At 40.5% G+C, this 18134-nt stretch overlaps 1 protein-coding gene across 2 annotated transcripts in view; it reads left to right on the top strand.

The window, feature by feature from the left end:
* Positions 1 to 11133, top strand: part of ZNF507 (zinc finger protein 507) — a 27536-nt gene extending 16403 nt beyond the window's left edge. For both annotated transcript variants that reach the window (XM_004693599.2, XM_012733215.1), the window contains 2 exons: positions 7143 to 7277; positions 7392 to 11133. In XM_004693599.2, coding sequence (XP_004693656.1) covers positions 7143 to 7277; positions 7392 to 7758 — 502 coding nt within the window. In that variant the 3' untranslated portion in view covers positions 7759 to 11133. The remainder of the gene's footprint in view (positions 1 to 7142; positions 7278 to 7391) is intronic.
* The last annotated feature ends 7001 nt before the right edge of the window (positions 11134 to 18134 follow it).

Raw genomic sequence — 18134 nt, 5'->3', positions numbered from 1 at the left:
AGTACTTAAACCCGCTGCGCCACCAGGGAGGGCCAGAACTTTTGCACCTTTAGCAGAATTTGTTTTAACTCTCCCTGGGCTTTGTGGGTATGACACAGTGAGGAAGCTGTAGGCTCAGTATCTAAGCGAAGCCTGACAGACCACATAACTAGTGAAATACATTCGATGACCCTATACTGTAGCATTCTGTGTCTATCTGGTTTTCAATATTTACTATGTGCTTAATTTGCTAACCAGCAGGTCTTTTTATCATCACTCTTCAGGCACTGTATCTGTAGCTCTGTGGAAGGGCTATGACCCACAGAGCTTCTGTCTTTTTTTTCCACATATTTTAAAACTAGGATCCCTAAAATGGATCTTCTTCTGAAGTAAAATGAATGGTATTAAGCTCTGTTAACCATAACTCTGAGGAGTTGTTGTAGGTGAAGAGTGATAGGTATTATTGAACACTATCATTCATAGTTTACAATAGGAAGTGTTTGGAAGAATGTGATGGAAATAGGGGCACTATATCATCTGAAATGGGAAGAAAGTTTGGCCCTTTAGGGGGTGTCTTTATTCTTAAATTTAATAGTATGACATCAATAATAAAATATGAATAAGCTTGAGGAAGTAAATATGATTGAATATATTAATGACTGAAGATAGAAAAGGCTCCTGTGTGGGAGAATTCTCCATCATTTATGTTGATGACCTACCCTCCAGAAGTAGGGTCATCAACATAACCCTTTTTTGTCGGCTGCACATAGTGACTTCCTTCCAAATTGTACAGTATGGAGAGAGGGGACAAGAAAGTAACTTTAGGGCCCTTCCTGGTGGAGCAGCAGGTTAAAGCACAGCATTGCAAAGCCAGCCACAGCCTTTTCAGTGCAAGTTCAATCCTGGGCCAGGGAGCTGACCCACATGGCGTGGCAGACCTCTCCTGTCTTGCCCGCTGCTGCCCTCAGCAGTGTACTTTGTCCATCTGCCAGTTCTGCTCCCCACTCTGTCTCTGGTGAATCCTCTCACTGCCCCTGCACCTCTGGCCTGTGCCCCAATTCTGTATACATAAATAAATCTTTTAAAAAAAAAAAAAAAAGGCAAGAGTAACTTTACTGTGCAGACACTTGACCTCAGCAAGACCAGCAAGGTCAACATCAAGTTACATTAAGAATTTTTTTTTGTTTTTAAGATTTATTTACTTACGCATATAAGAACTGGGATACAGGGAAACAGGAGAGGTCTGCTGTGCCGTGTGGGTCATTCCTTGGTCAGGGATTGAACTTGTACCACAGTGGCTATGGATTACTTCATTATGCTGTGCTTTAATCCTTGTGCCACCAGAGAGAGGGCCCCCCATTGAGAGTCTTATGTGATGAGCATGGTGCTTTCCCACAGTGATCCATCTCCCAAGAGTCCATAGGCCCCAGGATAACCAGAAGAGAAACATCAGAAAAGCCTCCATTGTGGAACAATCTACAGAATGCTGATCAATGCTCCTCAAGCCTATGAAAGTTATTAAAAACATGGAAAAGTTGGACAAATTGTTAAGTCTTAAGAGATCCTAAGGAGATGTGAGGACCAAATGTCATGTGGTATCCTTGAGGAGGTCCTACAACAATGGACATTTGTTAGGTAAAAACAAGGGAAAGCTAAGTGTCGACTACAGTCCTGGTCTCCACACTGGCTCCTCACACTGCCACCGTGAGATATGATGCTACCAACAAGAGAAACTTGGCTTTTCTGTAAATCCCAAACTGTGTCAAAATGAAGTTTATTTTTTTTTTAAAAAAAAAAAGAGAAATCAGAGCCTCCCTGGTGGTCAAGGGGTTAAGTGTCTGTGCTGTCTCTGCTGAGTTGATCCCAACTAGGGAGTGACCCACATGGCACAGCAGACCTCTCCTGTGTCCCCACTGCTCCCCTCAGCAGTGTACTTAAGTATATCTGCCTTTTCTGCTCCCCACTCTTATCTCTGGTGAATCCTTTCACCCCATGCACCTCTGGCCTACACCCCAGTTCTTCTACACACACACACACACACACACACAAATATCACTATCTACCAGTGTTAGTTTTAAAAGGTTTGAGTAACACTGGAAATACTCTGTAAGATAGACTTTCAATTTCTGACATTTACTTTCTGTTCTACTTTCTCAAAATATGAAATTCTCATTGCCTAAGACTGACTTCTTTCAGAGGACCATTTGCTGTCAAGTACTCTATGGCTCTTTCTGGGTAGAGAGCTCTCTGGGAGGTGTCAGGTCAGCAGTCTAAACATGTGAAGAGATAAATGATTCGAGGCACCAAGATTTCATGTGTATGTCTGTCTTCCAAAATACAAACGTGAAGGTTATTGTATTATAAACTGCCATGTGAGAGTTTGGCCCATGTAAAGGCATTGCCCTGGGTGGGAATGAGTGGGCAGTTTTCAGTCTTGGCTGTTTCACTCCCACTGGATCAGTGTTGACCAGGGCCAGGCCACCCCTGTGCTAGGCTGTCATTCCTTTCAGGGGACCCATTCAGGAGCACTTGTGTAGGAGACCGTCACCCATGGTATAGCACATACATGAGCGATGCGAACAACAAACTCGATGGCAGGGCTTGTGAGTCATTGTCAGTTGCTGGCCCTGTTGAGATGGATCTAGTGAAAACAGATATGTTGAGATATGTCCAAAAGGTGCTCCATCTCGGATAAAAATGAGCAATATAAAATGAATTAAGATTAGTTTATGTGTGTGTGCCCAGTAGTAAGAAGTAGCTTTATATGGAAGCTATCAGCTCTCAGAAAGAAGTAGGCTAGCAGTTTTGGAAACAACTAAAACGTGTCAAGTATTTTAAAGAAATAAAACATAGGGACAGCTAAAACCTCACTCCTTGCCTTTTCATCCTTTCTTCACATTGTCCTGACGAGATATGTATCATTTCCTGGCCTTTAAACACGTGTTACATATATGATGTGTATTCGTGCAAACGTGTGTATATATATTTTTGTTAATAAGTAATATGTACTCGTGTTGGCGTTTTAACAGGTTAAATGTTGTTCCAAACCAATCATTTGATAATTTGCTCTGTCTTTTCACTGATTGTTACTGACATTGGTTTATGTGATAAACACAGATCGAGTTCTTCCACTTTAACCACTCTATTTCATTATGTGGACATCATTCCATTATATCCCTGGGGAAACAGTGGTTAGGGACTATGTCGTGTTTTGCTCTTCCTGGCTGCAGTGACTATTGTTTATGTGTCCTTGTGAACATACAGAAGAGCAGCTTTTGGCTGGACCCTAGAACTGGGCTTGCAGTTCACAAGCATCAAATTACTCTTCAGAGTGCTTGTGTGTGCGTCCATGTACACATGCGTCAGCATTTCTCCATCTCTGTAAATCTGGCATTATCAGACACCTTTGTCAGTCTTATGGGTGTGACTCATTTCTCTGCCTAAGAATGAGATTGAAGATCTCAAGCATATATGCTTGAATTTCTGGGACATTCTTCCAAGAATTGCACACTTATTGCCTCTCAGTGACCTGGTATTTCTTGAGGTCAGGGGCCTTGGTTCATTGGCCTTGGCCATAAGGTCTCAGAACATGCCACAAGTTAAATTGGAGGTGGGCTAAGAGAGTTTAGTTTTTGCCATATGTAGTTGTTTTGTTTATTCTAATGCTTTTGGATATGTGTGTGATGTGTGTGTGTTAAGTTATTGTTGACTCGTCTCATATTGTTCCAGAAAAAAGTTATATAAAATATCTAACTTAAAAATAAAATAATAAAAATTATCTAATTTGCTAAGTTTGTGATTCAGTGTCTAAAAGAAATATCTTTTTTTCTTTTTTTTTTAAGATTGATTTATTCATGCTTACAGAACTGGGGGACAGGCCAGAGTGCAGGGGCAGTGAGAGGATTCACCAGAGTAGGGAGCAGAACAGGCCGACTGACAAGTACATTGCTGAGGGAGCAGCGAGAGGGTCAGGAGAGGTCTGCCACGCCATGTGGGTCACCTCAGGGGCGTGTATCAAACTTACGCTGAAGTGGCTTTAGTTTCTTAGTGCTGCTTTAACCTGCTGCACCACCAAGAAATATCTTTTAAAACAAGATTTGCAGTTTCCTGAAAAGATAAACATACTTTGACCATATAATTTAGGTGTTGGGGACCAGCCCCAAAAACAGACTAGTGGGGGCAAGACAGGCAGGGCCCTAGGGTGGGAAGGCCTCAGCATGTGGTGATTCAGCATGTGGAGTGTCCAAGAAGGAGGAAAGGGGAGCCGGTGTGAGGAAGACATGTGAGTCAGAGTTGGGTGCAAGTCTTCCTGCCCATCTTTTTAGCAGGTCTTTACTTATACTGTGTAGTAAGTAGTTAATTACAATAATGCATCAGGTAAGTTAATAAGAAATCAGCATAAAAGTTCTCAAGGAAGAGGGGAACAATGTATCCTCTTCCTGACTCTTTATGGCATACTAGATGATACATATTTGTGATAACTTTCATGTATACCAATGTTTAACTATGACTCAAAGGATAAGCGGTCTGAGAAAAGATGATCTGTTGGCAAAGGATTTAGGGGTCCTAGGGAAGGAATAAATTGTGTTAGCAGAGTCATCAGTGATTGTCTAAAGAGAAGCTAATGGCTAACTTAAGGCTAGCAGAGAGTAGCTAGTGTTTGTTTTAGGAAAAGGTTAATTAAGACTTGCAGAGAGTAATTAGAGACTGTTTAAGAAAAGGGTAAATTAAGAGGAAGTCACATAGTCATGCATTAAGCAGAACCTGTGTCAATAATGTTAGGAAATTGTCCATGAGTCCTTATGCCTTGGGAGTTTTATCACAGGTTTGCTTTTTGTTTCAGAAGACCAAGGAAGCTTCCCAGGAGTCTTGATGCTCTGGGGGGGGGTCTTATCTCTCCTGGGGCTTGACGCTCCTCTCCAGAGACAGAGGAACTGCCCTGGGGCGTCTCATACTTTGCCCCAGCCAGGTAGCCAATTTATGAAGGCAATCCAGTTGCAAGCTGATGGTTGCTTAGAATATTTTTGATATTATGATTACACAAAAAAGGGAGGTAGTAACGTAAGTTAGCAATGGAGATTCTGATTTTTCAGAGCTTCTCCCTCCCATCCAGAATTTGTCAGTCGACAGAAGTTGCATAGCTTGTGTCAGTTTAGCAATTGTGTTACTTAGATATTACCCAGGTGATGAAAGTATATACCCATACACAGATCTGCCCTGAATGTTTATAGCAATTTTATTCATAATTGCCAAAAGTTGGATACATCCAGATGTCTTTCAGTAAGTTAGTGGATAAACAAACTCCATACCATAGAGTTTACTCAGCAATAGTAAAAGAGCTATAAGACCATGAAAAGATGTGGCAAAACCTTACATGTACATAGCTAAGTAAAAGGTGCATTCTGGAAAGTCTGTCTATACTGTCTGATTCCAAGATGGGTTGACATGGAAAAAGTGAAAGTGGTCACTAGGGTTTCAGGTTGTCAAAGCAATGAATTGGTGAAGCATGGAGGACTTGTTTTTTTTTTTTTTTTTTTTAAAGATTTATCCATTTATTTATTTGTACAGAACTGGGGTACAGGCCAGAGATGCGGAGGGTGAGAGAATTCACCAGAGACAGAGCGGGGAGCAGAACAGGCAGATCGACGAAGCACACTGCTGAGGGGAGCAGCGGGCGGGTCAGGAGAGGTCTGCCACGCCATGTGGTAGCCTCCGGGGCAGGCGGGAATCGAACTCATGCTGAAGTGGCCTTAGCTTCCCAGTGCTGTGCTCCAACCCGCTGCGCCACCAGGGAGGGCCGCATGGAGGACTTTTAAAGAGGGAAATTAGTATGACAATGTAATGGTGGATACCAGACAAAGAACTCTGTATAACATAAAATGTGAACTAGATTTTGGGTAACAGTAATTAACGTATCAATGTTAGTTCATCGGTTATAACAAATATTTCATATAGATGCAAGAGGTTACTAGTAAAAGGAAGAACCAAGAGAGTGGGGATAATCCTAAAAATACTCTAAAAGATTGTGTAATTTTTTTAATCACTTCATTGAGTTCAGGTTTTACTAGATGTACCCAGTTATGTGAAACAATTATTATTTTGAATGGAAACAGGTTAAATTTTTCTTTTTTATGACATCTTAATTTTTGAAGCCTTTAGACAACTATTGTCACATTCTATAGATTACATATAAGCCCAATTCTTGTTGAAAATTTTTTAAATATTTATGCACACAGGAACTGTGGTACAAGCCAGAGGTTGGAAGGTAAGAAAATTCATCAGAGACAGAGTGGGGAGCAAAACAGACCGATCTTCTAAAATCCACTGCTGAGGAGAGCAGCGGGGAGACAGGAGAGGTCTGCTGAGCCCTGTGGGTCCCTCCCTGGCCGGGGATCGAACTCAGGCGTCAGTGGCTGCAGGTAGCTTCATAGTGTTGAGACTTAACCCCTTGTGCCACTAGGGAGGTCCCTCATTAGGAAAATTAATTCCACTTTCCTTAAGAAACAAAGTGGAATAGGGGCACCTCCTTGGTGGTGCAAGGGTTAAGTTTCAGCACTAGCAAGTTATCTCCAGCCACTGCAGCCAGGGAGCTGACCCACATGCTGCAGCAGACCTCTCCTGTCTTGCCCACTGCTCTCCTTAGTAGGGTATTTCAATAAATCCTCCTGTTCTTCCCCCTGTCTGTCTCTCGTGCGTCCTCTCCATCCCAACTCCCCATCCCCCCCCCCCCCCCCCACACACACACACACCTCTGGCCTATGCCCCACTTCTTGTAATCATAAATAAATACATTTTTTAATGGAATAAAGTCTTGACTTTATGGTTTTCTTCCTGTGTTTTTAAGTAATTTAGAGCAAAGATTTTCTATCTTAGCAGTCTTCCCAAGGGCTATAGTAGCTAAAATAATCTGGGATGCTTATCTTAATTCTTAATTCTTTTAAGTTCTTTATAATATAAAATTCTTTTTCATTGATTCTAGTACATCCATTTTAGGACATTTTAGCCTCTCTGAAATTGGTACATTTCTTGGAGTTAGTGACGTCTTGGAGTTAGTGAATTGGTGAAATGCCTAGTAAAGCTTAAGCGGAATTTAATGTTACAAAATGATTGCAGTTTTTAAACTCGTGTTATGGGATCTTGATGCTCTCAAACATGTCTTTCAGATGCTCTTTGTGTGGCTATGTGTGCAGCCACCCTCCGTCTCTGAAGTCCCATATGTGGAAACATGCAAGTGACCAAAATTATAACTACGAACAAGTAAACAAGGCTATTAACGACGCAATTTCACAAAGTGGCAGGTATTTGTTCTGACTCGTTCCCTTTATTTTTGTATATGACTTCAAGTTAGGATTAAATTTATTATTCCTGCAGTATAACCAACTCAAAGTTTGGTGTGTTTTCTTTTGTTTAAGAGTTCTAGGGAAAACCCCTGGACAGACTCTAGTAAACAGCAGTGAAGAAAGAGCCGATCCTGTCAATGGAAGTTCAGAAAATTTGGTGTCATCCTCAGAGCTGAGTTCCCAGACCACCAGTGAAGTCATAGGTCCCAACGAGAGTGAGAAACTGAGCCCTACAAGTAATACCTCATCTAGCGTAGAAAAAGCCTCCAGCCTCGCCCCTCCCGGTATGGAGTATTGTGTTTTACTCTTCTGTTGCTGCATTTGTGGCTTTGAATCTACCAGCAAAGAAAATCTCTTGGATCACATGAAAGAGCATGAGGGTGAAATCGTAAACATCATCCTAAATAAGGACCACAGCACAAATCTAAACACAAATTAGTTGGAATAATTACTTGAAGAGGAAAACAGTTTTACTTTTGCATTTTCAAGTAGCTTACTAGACTCAGAAGAAATAGTTGGGGTGATCTTTGAGAAATGACAGGTGTCATTTCCTTTGGAACCAGATTTTTAATGTAATCAAAGGAATTCCAAATGGATAAGCAGTAAATACTTATGTTGAGTAAGGGGCAGTGGGTTGAGGAGGAAGCAGAAATGTAGTCCTGTATTCACCCTGTTACCTCTTCTTAGTATTGAGTGTATTTATTACTAAAAGCTTCTTATAGTATAGAAATGCAAGTAAAAGAGTTGAGAACGGACTTTGCAGGAACTAGTCTAAAATTTGTTACAAAATGTCATAGTCTTAAGCAGAGCTTGTTTTGTTCATGCTGGATTTCGACAGGCCAGCTGCAGAGTGACAGGCCTGAGGTGAGCCCTGGGAGGCAGCTGCTGAGGGCTTTGCGCAAGCGCGTTACCAACAGTCAGCAGGGGAGAGTAAAGGGTTTCGAAGCGGTCGAAGTCTTTCCCCAAACCAGTAGGAATTAGTCACCTATTCACGCAAAGACATGTTTTAGTCCTTAGAAAAGAAAAACGAGACCTTTAAATCCAGATCTGGATTGTAAGTAGACATTTCAGAAGTAGATGTCTTAAACTGACAATGAGTTTCTTATGGGCAAAGGAGGAAATAGGTCAATTCTGATCAGACTCGACCCAGATCTCAAGATCTGTCGAAAGCTTCGTCACTTCTTTCCAGAGTGTATAACGACGTCCGCATGCGGTCCCTGGCTCCTGGGCCTCTGGCTCTCCTGCAGGCCAGACCAAGCTTGTCTTCTGAAAAGTGTTAAAGCAGCAAAGTGAAAGTTGGCCTTTGATCCTTGGACCTTATGAATAGCTTGAACTCTTAAACAAACATCATTTGGGGGAAGAAGGATGAAATTCAGAAGCCTCTTAAAAAGAATATCACTATTGAGGTATTACTTCCTGGCATTTGTTAACTTAGTTATGCTTAATGTAAGAGGTATAACCAAATGTGATTGAAATACAGTCAAAATTCAGGTTGTTTCTAAAATACTTAATAACAGACAGCATTTCTACAGGGTTTCTCCTCTTTAGGAAAATTCCATTTTGTTAGTGTGCCAATAGTGTAAGGAAAACCAACTAAAAGTGCTTTTGCTTTAAAACTCATCATCAAATACACATAATCTCACTCATTACACATTTGTATTATAATGTATTTCAACGTGACGAGAACAAGACTTTTTGGTTTGTTTTGTATTTCTCATCATTTGTGTGTGCATTGTGATGTTAAAATCAATTCTGCCTACGCGTGGGAGGCCGGTGCGCCAAGCAGGCACGATCTCTGTGGTGCTCTTCCTCAACTCGATCCTAACCTCTAGAGCTGAAGCTGTGACACCGACCAACTTGGGATTGAATAGAGAATTTCCCGGGTTGGGTGTATTTTAAGAAAGATATATTTTAGGAAAGAATTCTCTTCCCAAGGTCTAGCTAAGAATGAAATGAATTAACCTTTTCAAAAAAGCATTGGGGACTATTTAAAACAGTTAGTTAGGCATCTTGAAACATTGTCTGATTTGTTGTTTTTTTTTTAATCTCATTTTGATGATGATATTTAAACAAAATTGATTATAACTTTGCAGTTGTTTAATTCAGGTAGTTTTATTAATTTATTTATGAAAGTTAACCCATTTCTGATATTTGATTTTGGAAGGGTAGAATGAATTTATATACACTAGATTGTATTCCCCAGTTCCACTATATGTGGATTTATATTCATTTGTTTTCAGAATTAAAGCACATTTATATTTCAGTTCAAATTGAAATAAAATGTTTTCAGTGGTTCCACTACTGCTCATCATTGCCATTCCATCAGTCTTTCCATTGTTGGTAGCTGTTCCTCAGTGTTCCCTTGTCAGATCTGTTACTCTAAAATTTAACCTAAGGAGAATTTTGTTTTATAAATCTTCCCTGGTTTTCTGTAATCATTTGGGAAATACCAAACAGAAACACCCCCAAAATTTCAATAGTGAATTGATTTCTAAATAACTTTTTTCATTTCCTTATACCACATCCACTCATTGATACTTGAATTTTCCATTTGCAATCATGGATTTTAAAATTCCATAACTCGTGAGAAAAATTAATCTAGAATAGCCCTGAAGTTCAAAGCCTTTAAACTTTCTTCTGATTTTGGCCTGAAATACCCGCTAGAGCCTTCTCCTGGCCACACAGGAGGAGCCACTCACCGAGGCTGTCCTCCCGTCCCGTGGCCGCCGGTGGCACGCCTTAAGCTCATAGTGCTCTACCAAGAACAGCTGAGTATGCTGAAAGTAATAATGAAGACTAAATATGCAACTTTAATCGTCAAAAAGGTGTCCAAGTAGTCAGCAGGAATTCCCTTTTTAGGAGTAACATTTCTTGTATTAGCACTAGGTCTTTTGCCATGTAACACTCATAGTATGTTTTCTGCTCTGAACATTTAGTCATAAAATTTGGTGATGAAATCGTTTTTAAAAAGGAACTTACCAGATGCAGCAAAGGTGGGGACGGGTGGTGGGGGGAGATGATGTATTCGATCTTATAAATAATACTTTTCAGAGCTCTGTCATTTTCCGCTAGTCCAGAGGGTGTTGTTGGTGTCCAGTGTTCTTACCCGCCTGTCTCCCAGTGGTCTGTAGCCTTGAGCTCTGTGTCCAGCAGTGCAGTGTAGTGACACTGTGGGAAGCCTTTGTTTTCCAACCTGCAGCCTTTTGGAAGTAGCTATCGATGGTTTCCTTCTTATTTTCTCGTCTTTTCTCACAAAGCAAATGATGGCACCCATGTTTACATTGTATCTTCCCGCAATGTACTTGGCTTGACAAGGACAAGCAGGCTTCTCTATTGAGACTTATTATATTTTTAGTTTTCATAGACACTTATTTAATCTTTTTTTATTGTACAGCAAGGTGCTCTGAGTAATATTATATAAAATATATTTAATAGAAATTTGAGTTTGATATTCATGGACATGAATACATGTATTTTTTTAAGAAATAAGTATTGTGTAACACTATGGCATTGCTTCTATAGCCAAAGTCTAAAAGTTTCTGGAACACTGACATGTAAAGACTGCAGTTAATTCTGACACTGTATCTTATTAAAATAGGATGATTTGCATTTTGTGAAATTATCCTGCACATCAAGCTGCATGCCTTAAAGCCTAAAACTCTAGGATTGTGTTCATGGTAGAACAGTTTATCTGTTCAGCATACAGTGAAGCAAGGTCTATAGCGCTTCTTTAACTACCTTTGGAAATACTGTACAATGTTAGAATAATTTATTTTGCTTTACAGGAGTTTGTCATGTATTGACTTTAATATTGTATTTTGGTAATAAATTTTTTGTTAAAACACCTGCCTCTGTGTTTTATTAATAGTAGCCTGTATTCATTCTTACCTGGGACACGTGGATGGATCCCTTAGAAAGTTGTATTTAAATAACAAACGGGGCTGTTAACTGCCTATGGTTTATGATTACCCTCAGGAGCATTGCTGACAAGCTCTAAGTGGCCTTACAGAGACCCTTGGAAAACCCAGTCAGACTTTAAGTTGTGTTAAAGATTCAGTGAATGTGCAGCTTTCCCTTGCTCCACAGCTTCTTTTGTCTTCCAGACCACATCCTTACACGCCTTCAACTCAAGACAGTCAAAGTGCTAGAGATCCGCTCTGTTTAGTGCCAGTATTCTCTATTGGAGGACAAAGATTATACCGGTAATAACCTCACTCATCTGGTTGTCCATTTACACCCTAGAATCCTGGGCCTCCTCAAGTTAAAATATCTGATCCAAAAGCTGCTTTCTCTTGTCCCCTGGGGCTTCAGAATTACATCTCCTGTCTTTCAAGAACCAAATCTCAACTCTGTGTCACTAAACTCCAGGGTACTGTGGAAATTCCACTGTGGGAGACCGAGAGCATCCGGGATGCTTGGCAGCCAGTAGGCACACATGGCTAATAAGCACTTGAAAGGCCGGTAGTATGTGCCCCCATGTGCAAACAAAACAGTTTTCACATCTTAGTACAAACCATGTAAAGTATCGCTATCTCCATGTCTTTTTGGATAGCTTACATGTTGAAATTTTGGTTATTGGAGTTAAATTTTAAAAATAATTACTTTTTTTTACTGTGGCTTCTAAAGATTTTTAAGATATTTTCATTTATGCATACAGAACTGGAGTACAGGCCAGAGGTGCAGGGGGTGAGAGGATTCACCAGAGACACAGTGGGGAGCAGAACAGACAGGTCCACTGAAACACTGCTGAGGGGAGAAGCAGGGAAACGGGAGAGGTCTGCGGCGCCCTGTGGGTCACTCCCTGGCCGGGGACTGAATTTGTGCTGAAGCTGCTGCAGCTACCTTTGCAGTGCTTCAACACATTTTGCCACCAGGCAGAGCCCTAAATTATTTTAAATTACACTTCTGACTTGTGTTCTATTTCTGTTAAACAGCGCTGGTTTAGAAAAAATTAACAATGATTGCCCTAACTTGGTCGGCCACCTGTTTTTCTAAGTCCCATTTTACTGAAACATGGCCAGGCCCATTCTCCATATTATAGATGCCCATTCTCCATATTATAGATGCCTGTGTTCAGTGGTGTTGAGTCCTGACAGAAATCACATGGCACACAAAGACCAAATTTTTACATTACATTTGGTAGTAGTTTGGCAGAAACCTTATTGACCTCTGAACTGGAACAACAGCATGACAGGTGCTCTAAAGCCACCAGAAAGAAGAAAGTTTATACAGAAAGCTTTTTATAGCACTGTTGTATAACTAAATTGTTTCTCTGTAATTTTAATAGTCTTCCTGTTCTTCAGAATGGGTTTAACCTAACACAATTTCAGCACCTCTGATAAAACCAGAGTTTGCTTAAAACAGCAGCACATAATAAAATTAAACATTAAATAATACAGTCACAAATAGGATGATCTTGTTTTCTTCCTGATGATTTCGCTGTGTCTGTGAGACCTCAGCTGCTTCACCCTTGCCAATCTATGGACACCACAGGTAATGATGTGGTCACGCCACCTACACATCTAACTGGTACAAGGTAACCATGGCAACTGACCCACTCAGCTGGGCTGACAATTGACATGAATAATCCAGGATATTAAGAAGAAAGTCCTACACACACCTCTTTAAAATTGTGTGATTCTAATGCCAACTGTCCAGGGTGGGTAGAGGTGGTGGTTGCCTTTGCTTGCCAGAACTAAGCAAGTCACAATATCAACTTCCACAGATTTATCCCAAACCAGTTTGTCAAGATGTAGTGTACATCTTTGGCCTCATACATTCTTTAAAAAGTTTATATTTTTAATTGGTGCTGTACGATAGGCTTCCTTGGTTAAGTTAATAGTATTGTGCTTTTGTCTCAGAATGAAAGGAGTATGATGCTCGAACCTTTGCTGGAGTCTTTCATACACTGCAAAATCCACATGCAGTGTTGGGAACTCCAGATCTCATTTATCTGGTGGTACAACAATCAATACGTTACCTGGTTTCTCATTTGAATCATAAAGTAATGATGTGTTTTTTTTTAATCTCGATTTTCCACTCACACTTGAGTGTTATAAAAGTAGATTATGGTAGCTCTTCCTTTGAAGGTTTAATTTTATAGTTTAATTTTAGGCATCTAATACAAGTTCTTAGCATTATACATAACACAAGCAGGTGTGTGCCTACTTCGAACTCCACTGGCTTTGCACCAGCCATATCCCTTAATCCAGTTAGTAAAGGCCCCATTTCAAGGCTGCACAAAACTAAGTGTAAGACGATGTTTCCATGGTGATACTGAGCTACTTGGGGCCTTTGTTGTAAGAGGACATTACTGGTTAGGTGGATGAAGTTTTCTTTACACAAATCCGAAAATAATGAGCCCTCAGCAGTGAGCTCCGGCCTAACTTCATCGTTCTGGTTTCTCAGCTTTAAACTTTGTTAAAAGGAAAAATGAAAAAAATATTTACAATTATCCATGTCATTGTCACTGGTATCTGGGATAAACAAATCTGGTTTTTTTCATTATTATTAATAGCGTCATTTAATTTCGGTACAATGGGAAATGGTGCCCTGAAGAGGCCCTCAACAAACTTTTTTTTTAAAGATTTATTTTTATTTATGCTCAGAACTGGGTGTAGGCCAGAAGTGCAGGGGGTGAGTGGACTCACCAGAGACAGAGTGGGGAGCAGAACAGGCAGATCAACGAAGTACACTGCTGAGGGGAGCAGCGGGCAGGTCAGGAGAGGTCTGCCGCGCCATGTGGGTCACCTGCAGGGTGGGGATCAAACTTGCTCTGAAGTAGCTGTGGCTTGCTTGCAGTACTGCGGTTTAACCCACTGCACCACCAGGGAGGGCCCAAAACTTTTTTTTAAAGTTACTCATTCTTCAGGTCTATTATTAGTACCTACACAGCATTATTTAAAGGTTTATTGACACTACGGGGCACATCTCCAGATTTTCATTTTTTCTATTTGTCATTATATTAATTTTAGTATCCATATTTCAGAAATAATGTGGCTGTGTTTTACTGAAATAGGCACATCAATCCACATCTTGCTCTTTTTGTTTATATCCACAGGCCTATTTAAATTCAGTATTTCTAACCACAAAAGGTGTTAGAAAATTCTATTTCAGACTTCTGAGAAAAAGTACAGCGGGACGTGGTTCAAATCTTAAGCTGTATTTTTTTCTGGTCCTCTGCAGCTCATATTCTTCAAAAAATAGTGATGCTGAGATAGTGAAATAATTGAAGGAGCGCAGTGGTTTCAAGGCTATCTCTGTTTTCTAAGTCCCTCTCCCAGCGCAGCCTGAGGACACAGCTGAGGCCTGGTGCCTCTGGTGGTACTCTGGAGGCTGGGCACAGTATTAGCACACAGGTTAAAAACTAAAATAAGACTTTCCAGCATCTCTACCCAGCTGGTGCAACCCTGTGTTCAATGTGCAAATGCTGATTAAGAGACACCAGTGTGATGAGACTGTATTTAAAACTTACTTTGTGATGGCAGAGAAAAGAAATGCATGAATCTGGGCCATCTGGGCACAATGGGTTAAGGCACAGCTCTGAGAGGTTCTCTGCAGCCCTGCAGCATAAGTTCCATCCCAGGCCAGGGAGCTGCCCCACAGGGCGCAGCTGAAGCGCTTGTCTATGCAGTAATCTGCATTTACATAGCACCTTTCAGCTGATAATAGGAAATCACATAAACAACTAATTGAGTTTCTAAATGTTTCTATGTTCACACTTCTGGTAAAATGTATCCAGTAAAATTAAAATTCTAGTTTTTAAAAAAGTGAAATTGGGCCCTCTCCGCTGGTGCAATGGGTTAGGACACAGCACTGCAAGCTCGCTGCAGCCACGTCAGTGAGAGTTCAATCCCCAGCCCCAGAGGTGATCCATAGGGTGCAGCAGACCTCTCCTGTTTTGCCTGCTGCTCCCCTCTGCAGTGTACTTCATTGATCTGCCTGTTCTGCTCCCCACTGTCTCTGGTGAAGCTTCTCACCCCCACCCCTGCACCTCTGGCCTGTACCCCAGTTCATACGAATAAATAAATAAAACTTTATTTTTAAGTGGAGTTGTTTTTCCATAAAATGTGGGGGAAGGGGAGAGCTCATAGAACTGGGGGCTCTGTGTTTTGTAGCGGAGCAATGATCAGGTATTTTTAGACTGATTACTCTGGTTCTGCTTCTCAATCATAAGCTGATTCCACACACTAGCTTTATAAAATAATTCTTGTGCTTACAGTTTGTGATCATAAAACAAAAAACGATGAATAGTGTGCATGAAATAAAACACATTCAACCCTAACCCTCAAAGGACATCCCTTCACAAGAATTGACCTCCAGTATCCGTTCTTCTCTCCTAGGGTGGTAAAATTGTTACCTGAGCTCACGGATTCCAGCTAGACTACAACCCAGTCTCTCTTAGAGCTATCAAGAAGTTTGCAGACTGTCAACCCTTTTTGACAAAGTGGTGTAATATGAATTCGATGAAAATCTTACTGGGGAAATATATGTAGTGTGCCGACTGTCCAACCCAATGTCTATCCCCATTAGAGAATATTCGGTATTGCAAAGATCTCTTTCTCCTGAAGGTTTCCATACGTTTTATGCAAGTAGAAAACTCTGTTCTTTCTTGGAAACTGGTAGATCATTATAAAATTTCTCTAAGCAAATAAATGTGCAAAACTTGCCAAGACATATGCTTAAAAGAAGATAATTAAGGTGCAATTCTGCTCCCAAACACAAAGCATTCGATAAAGAAGCAGTAATTAAAAATGTATGGAACTGTTGCATTTAGGTTATTTTCTTTTCTTTTTTTTTAGTTAGAAATGAGGTTTTATTGGAAGTGAAAAGGGCAGTTCTGTTAAGGAACAAGAAGAAGGAAAAATGGACATCTGCTTAGGTTCAGATGGGCAGTTCCTGAAGCCACTGCCCTTCCGCAGAGGCAGGGCAGGATTATTAAGAAAGAGCTGTGCATGTGGCCATCTTTGGGCAAATTCTGCCTTTAGTTCTTCCTTTCTTTTTATTTTAAAGATTTTTTTTTATTTATTCACAGAAATGGGGTCCAGGCCAGAGGTGCAAGGGGTGAGAAACTTCACCAGAGACAGAGTGGAGAGCAGAACAGGCAGATCAACGAAGTACACTGCTGAGGGGAGCAGCAGGTGGGTCAGGAGAGATCTGCTGTGCCCTGTGGGTCAGCTCTGGAGCTGAGGATTGAACTCATGCTGAAGCAGCTACAGCCAGCTTGCAGTGCTGTGTCCCAACCTGCTGCGCCACCAGGGAGGACCGATTGTTTTTATTTTTTTAAGATTTCTTTATGCATACAAGAACTAGGGTACAGGCCAGAGGTGCAGGGGGTGAGAGGACTCACCAGAGACAGAGTGGGGAGCAGAGCAGGCAGATCAATGAAGCACACTGCCAAAGGGAGCAGCGGGCAGTTCAGGAGAGGTCTGCTGTACCATGTGTGTCACCTCTGGGGTGGGGATCGAACTCATGCCTGAAGTAGTTGCGGTTGGTTAGCTTTATTGTGCTGTGCTTTAACCTGTTGCACCTCCAGGGAGGGCCGTAGTTCTTTAGATCATTTAAACCAGAGAGTGAATTTATTAAAAGATCCTCTACATATAGGAATTAGTATGTGCTATGCATAATTCAAATCAGTAGGGTAAGAATGATGGTGAAACAATGGACTCTCCAATTAGAAAAATATAAATCTCGGGTCCTCCCTGGTGGTGCAATGGTTAAATTAGTGCAGCACTACTAAGCACAAGTTTGAGCCACAGCCAGGGAGCTGACCCAAATGGCACAGAGACCTCTCCTGACCCACCTGCTGCTCCCCTCAGCAGTGTACTTCTTTAGACTGTCAGTTCAGCTCCCTACTCTGTCTTTGTTGAATCTCCTCACCACCCCTGATTCTCTGGTCTGTACCCCAGTTCTTTATGCACAAATAAATAAATAGATCGTTAACCAAAAAAACTCTATTTCACCTCATATTAAAAATATGCAATAATCTTCAAAACTAGAAGTTGTTTTTTTTTTTTTTTAATTTATCATCTTGGGATGGGAAGGGTTTTTCTAAGCATGACAGAAAAACCCAGAAGCCATAAAGGCAAGATGAAGATTTGACAATAAAAAAAAAAGGACAATTGGCTCAGAGTGAAAAACACCATGCCAGGGACACAATAGTGAAACAAATATCTGTTAGTTTTATGACCAAAAGTTAATTAACATCCATAATTTACAAATAATCCCTTGGTGTTAAGGTTAAGTAGAGCATGGAAAGACATCAGAGGGTGAATAAACCATTGCTGTAACTGTCTCCACCTCACAAAAACACATGAAGTGATATAGCGTTTGTCACCTAAGGTTGGCAACGATGAAAAATAGTCATTGTGGTGAAGTCATGAAGAAATAAGCACCACAATACACACCAGTTAAAGTAAACATTGTTTTTAAAATGAATGATATGTAAATATATATAATGTATATATTAGATAATACATTGATAATAGGTATGTAATATGATTAATAACATTTGTATATAATAAATTTATATTTATGTAAGAATAAGTGTTTATTGTGTTAGGTGACTACATTTTGAGGTAGTTCTGTTATTCAGTGAGATCATCAATCTAGAGTAACCCTTACTATGGACATATCACAACTTGTTTATTCCCCTCTAATTGCACACTTATTATTTATATAATAAATAATACATTTATGTATTATGTAAATATATAAACAACATATAAGTCAATTTATAAAAAAGAAAGAAAAGGGGGGGTCTTCTCTGGTGGCCTAGAGCTTTCACTGCCACGTTGATTCCTCGCAGGGAGGTGA

The sequence above is a fragment of the Condylura cristata genome, unplaced genomic scaffold (genome assembly GCF_000260355.1).
Source record: "Condylura cristata isolate star-nosed mole 26May11 unplaced genomic scaffold, ConCri1.0 scaffold00039, whole genome shotgun sequence".
Lineage (NCBI taxonomy): Eukaryota > Metazoa > Chordata > Mammalia > Eulipotyphla > Talpidae > Condylura > Condylura cristata.
Note: the sequence above shows the minus strand (reverse complement) of the source record. Positions and strands in the feature narration are given on the sequence as shown.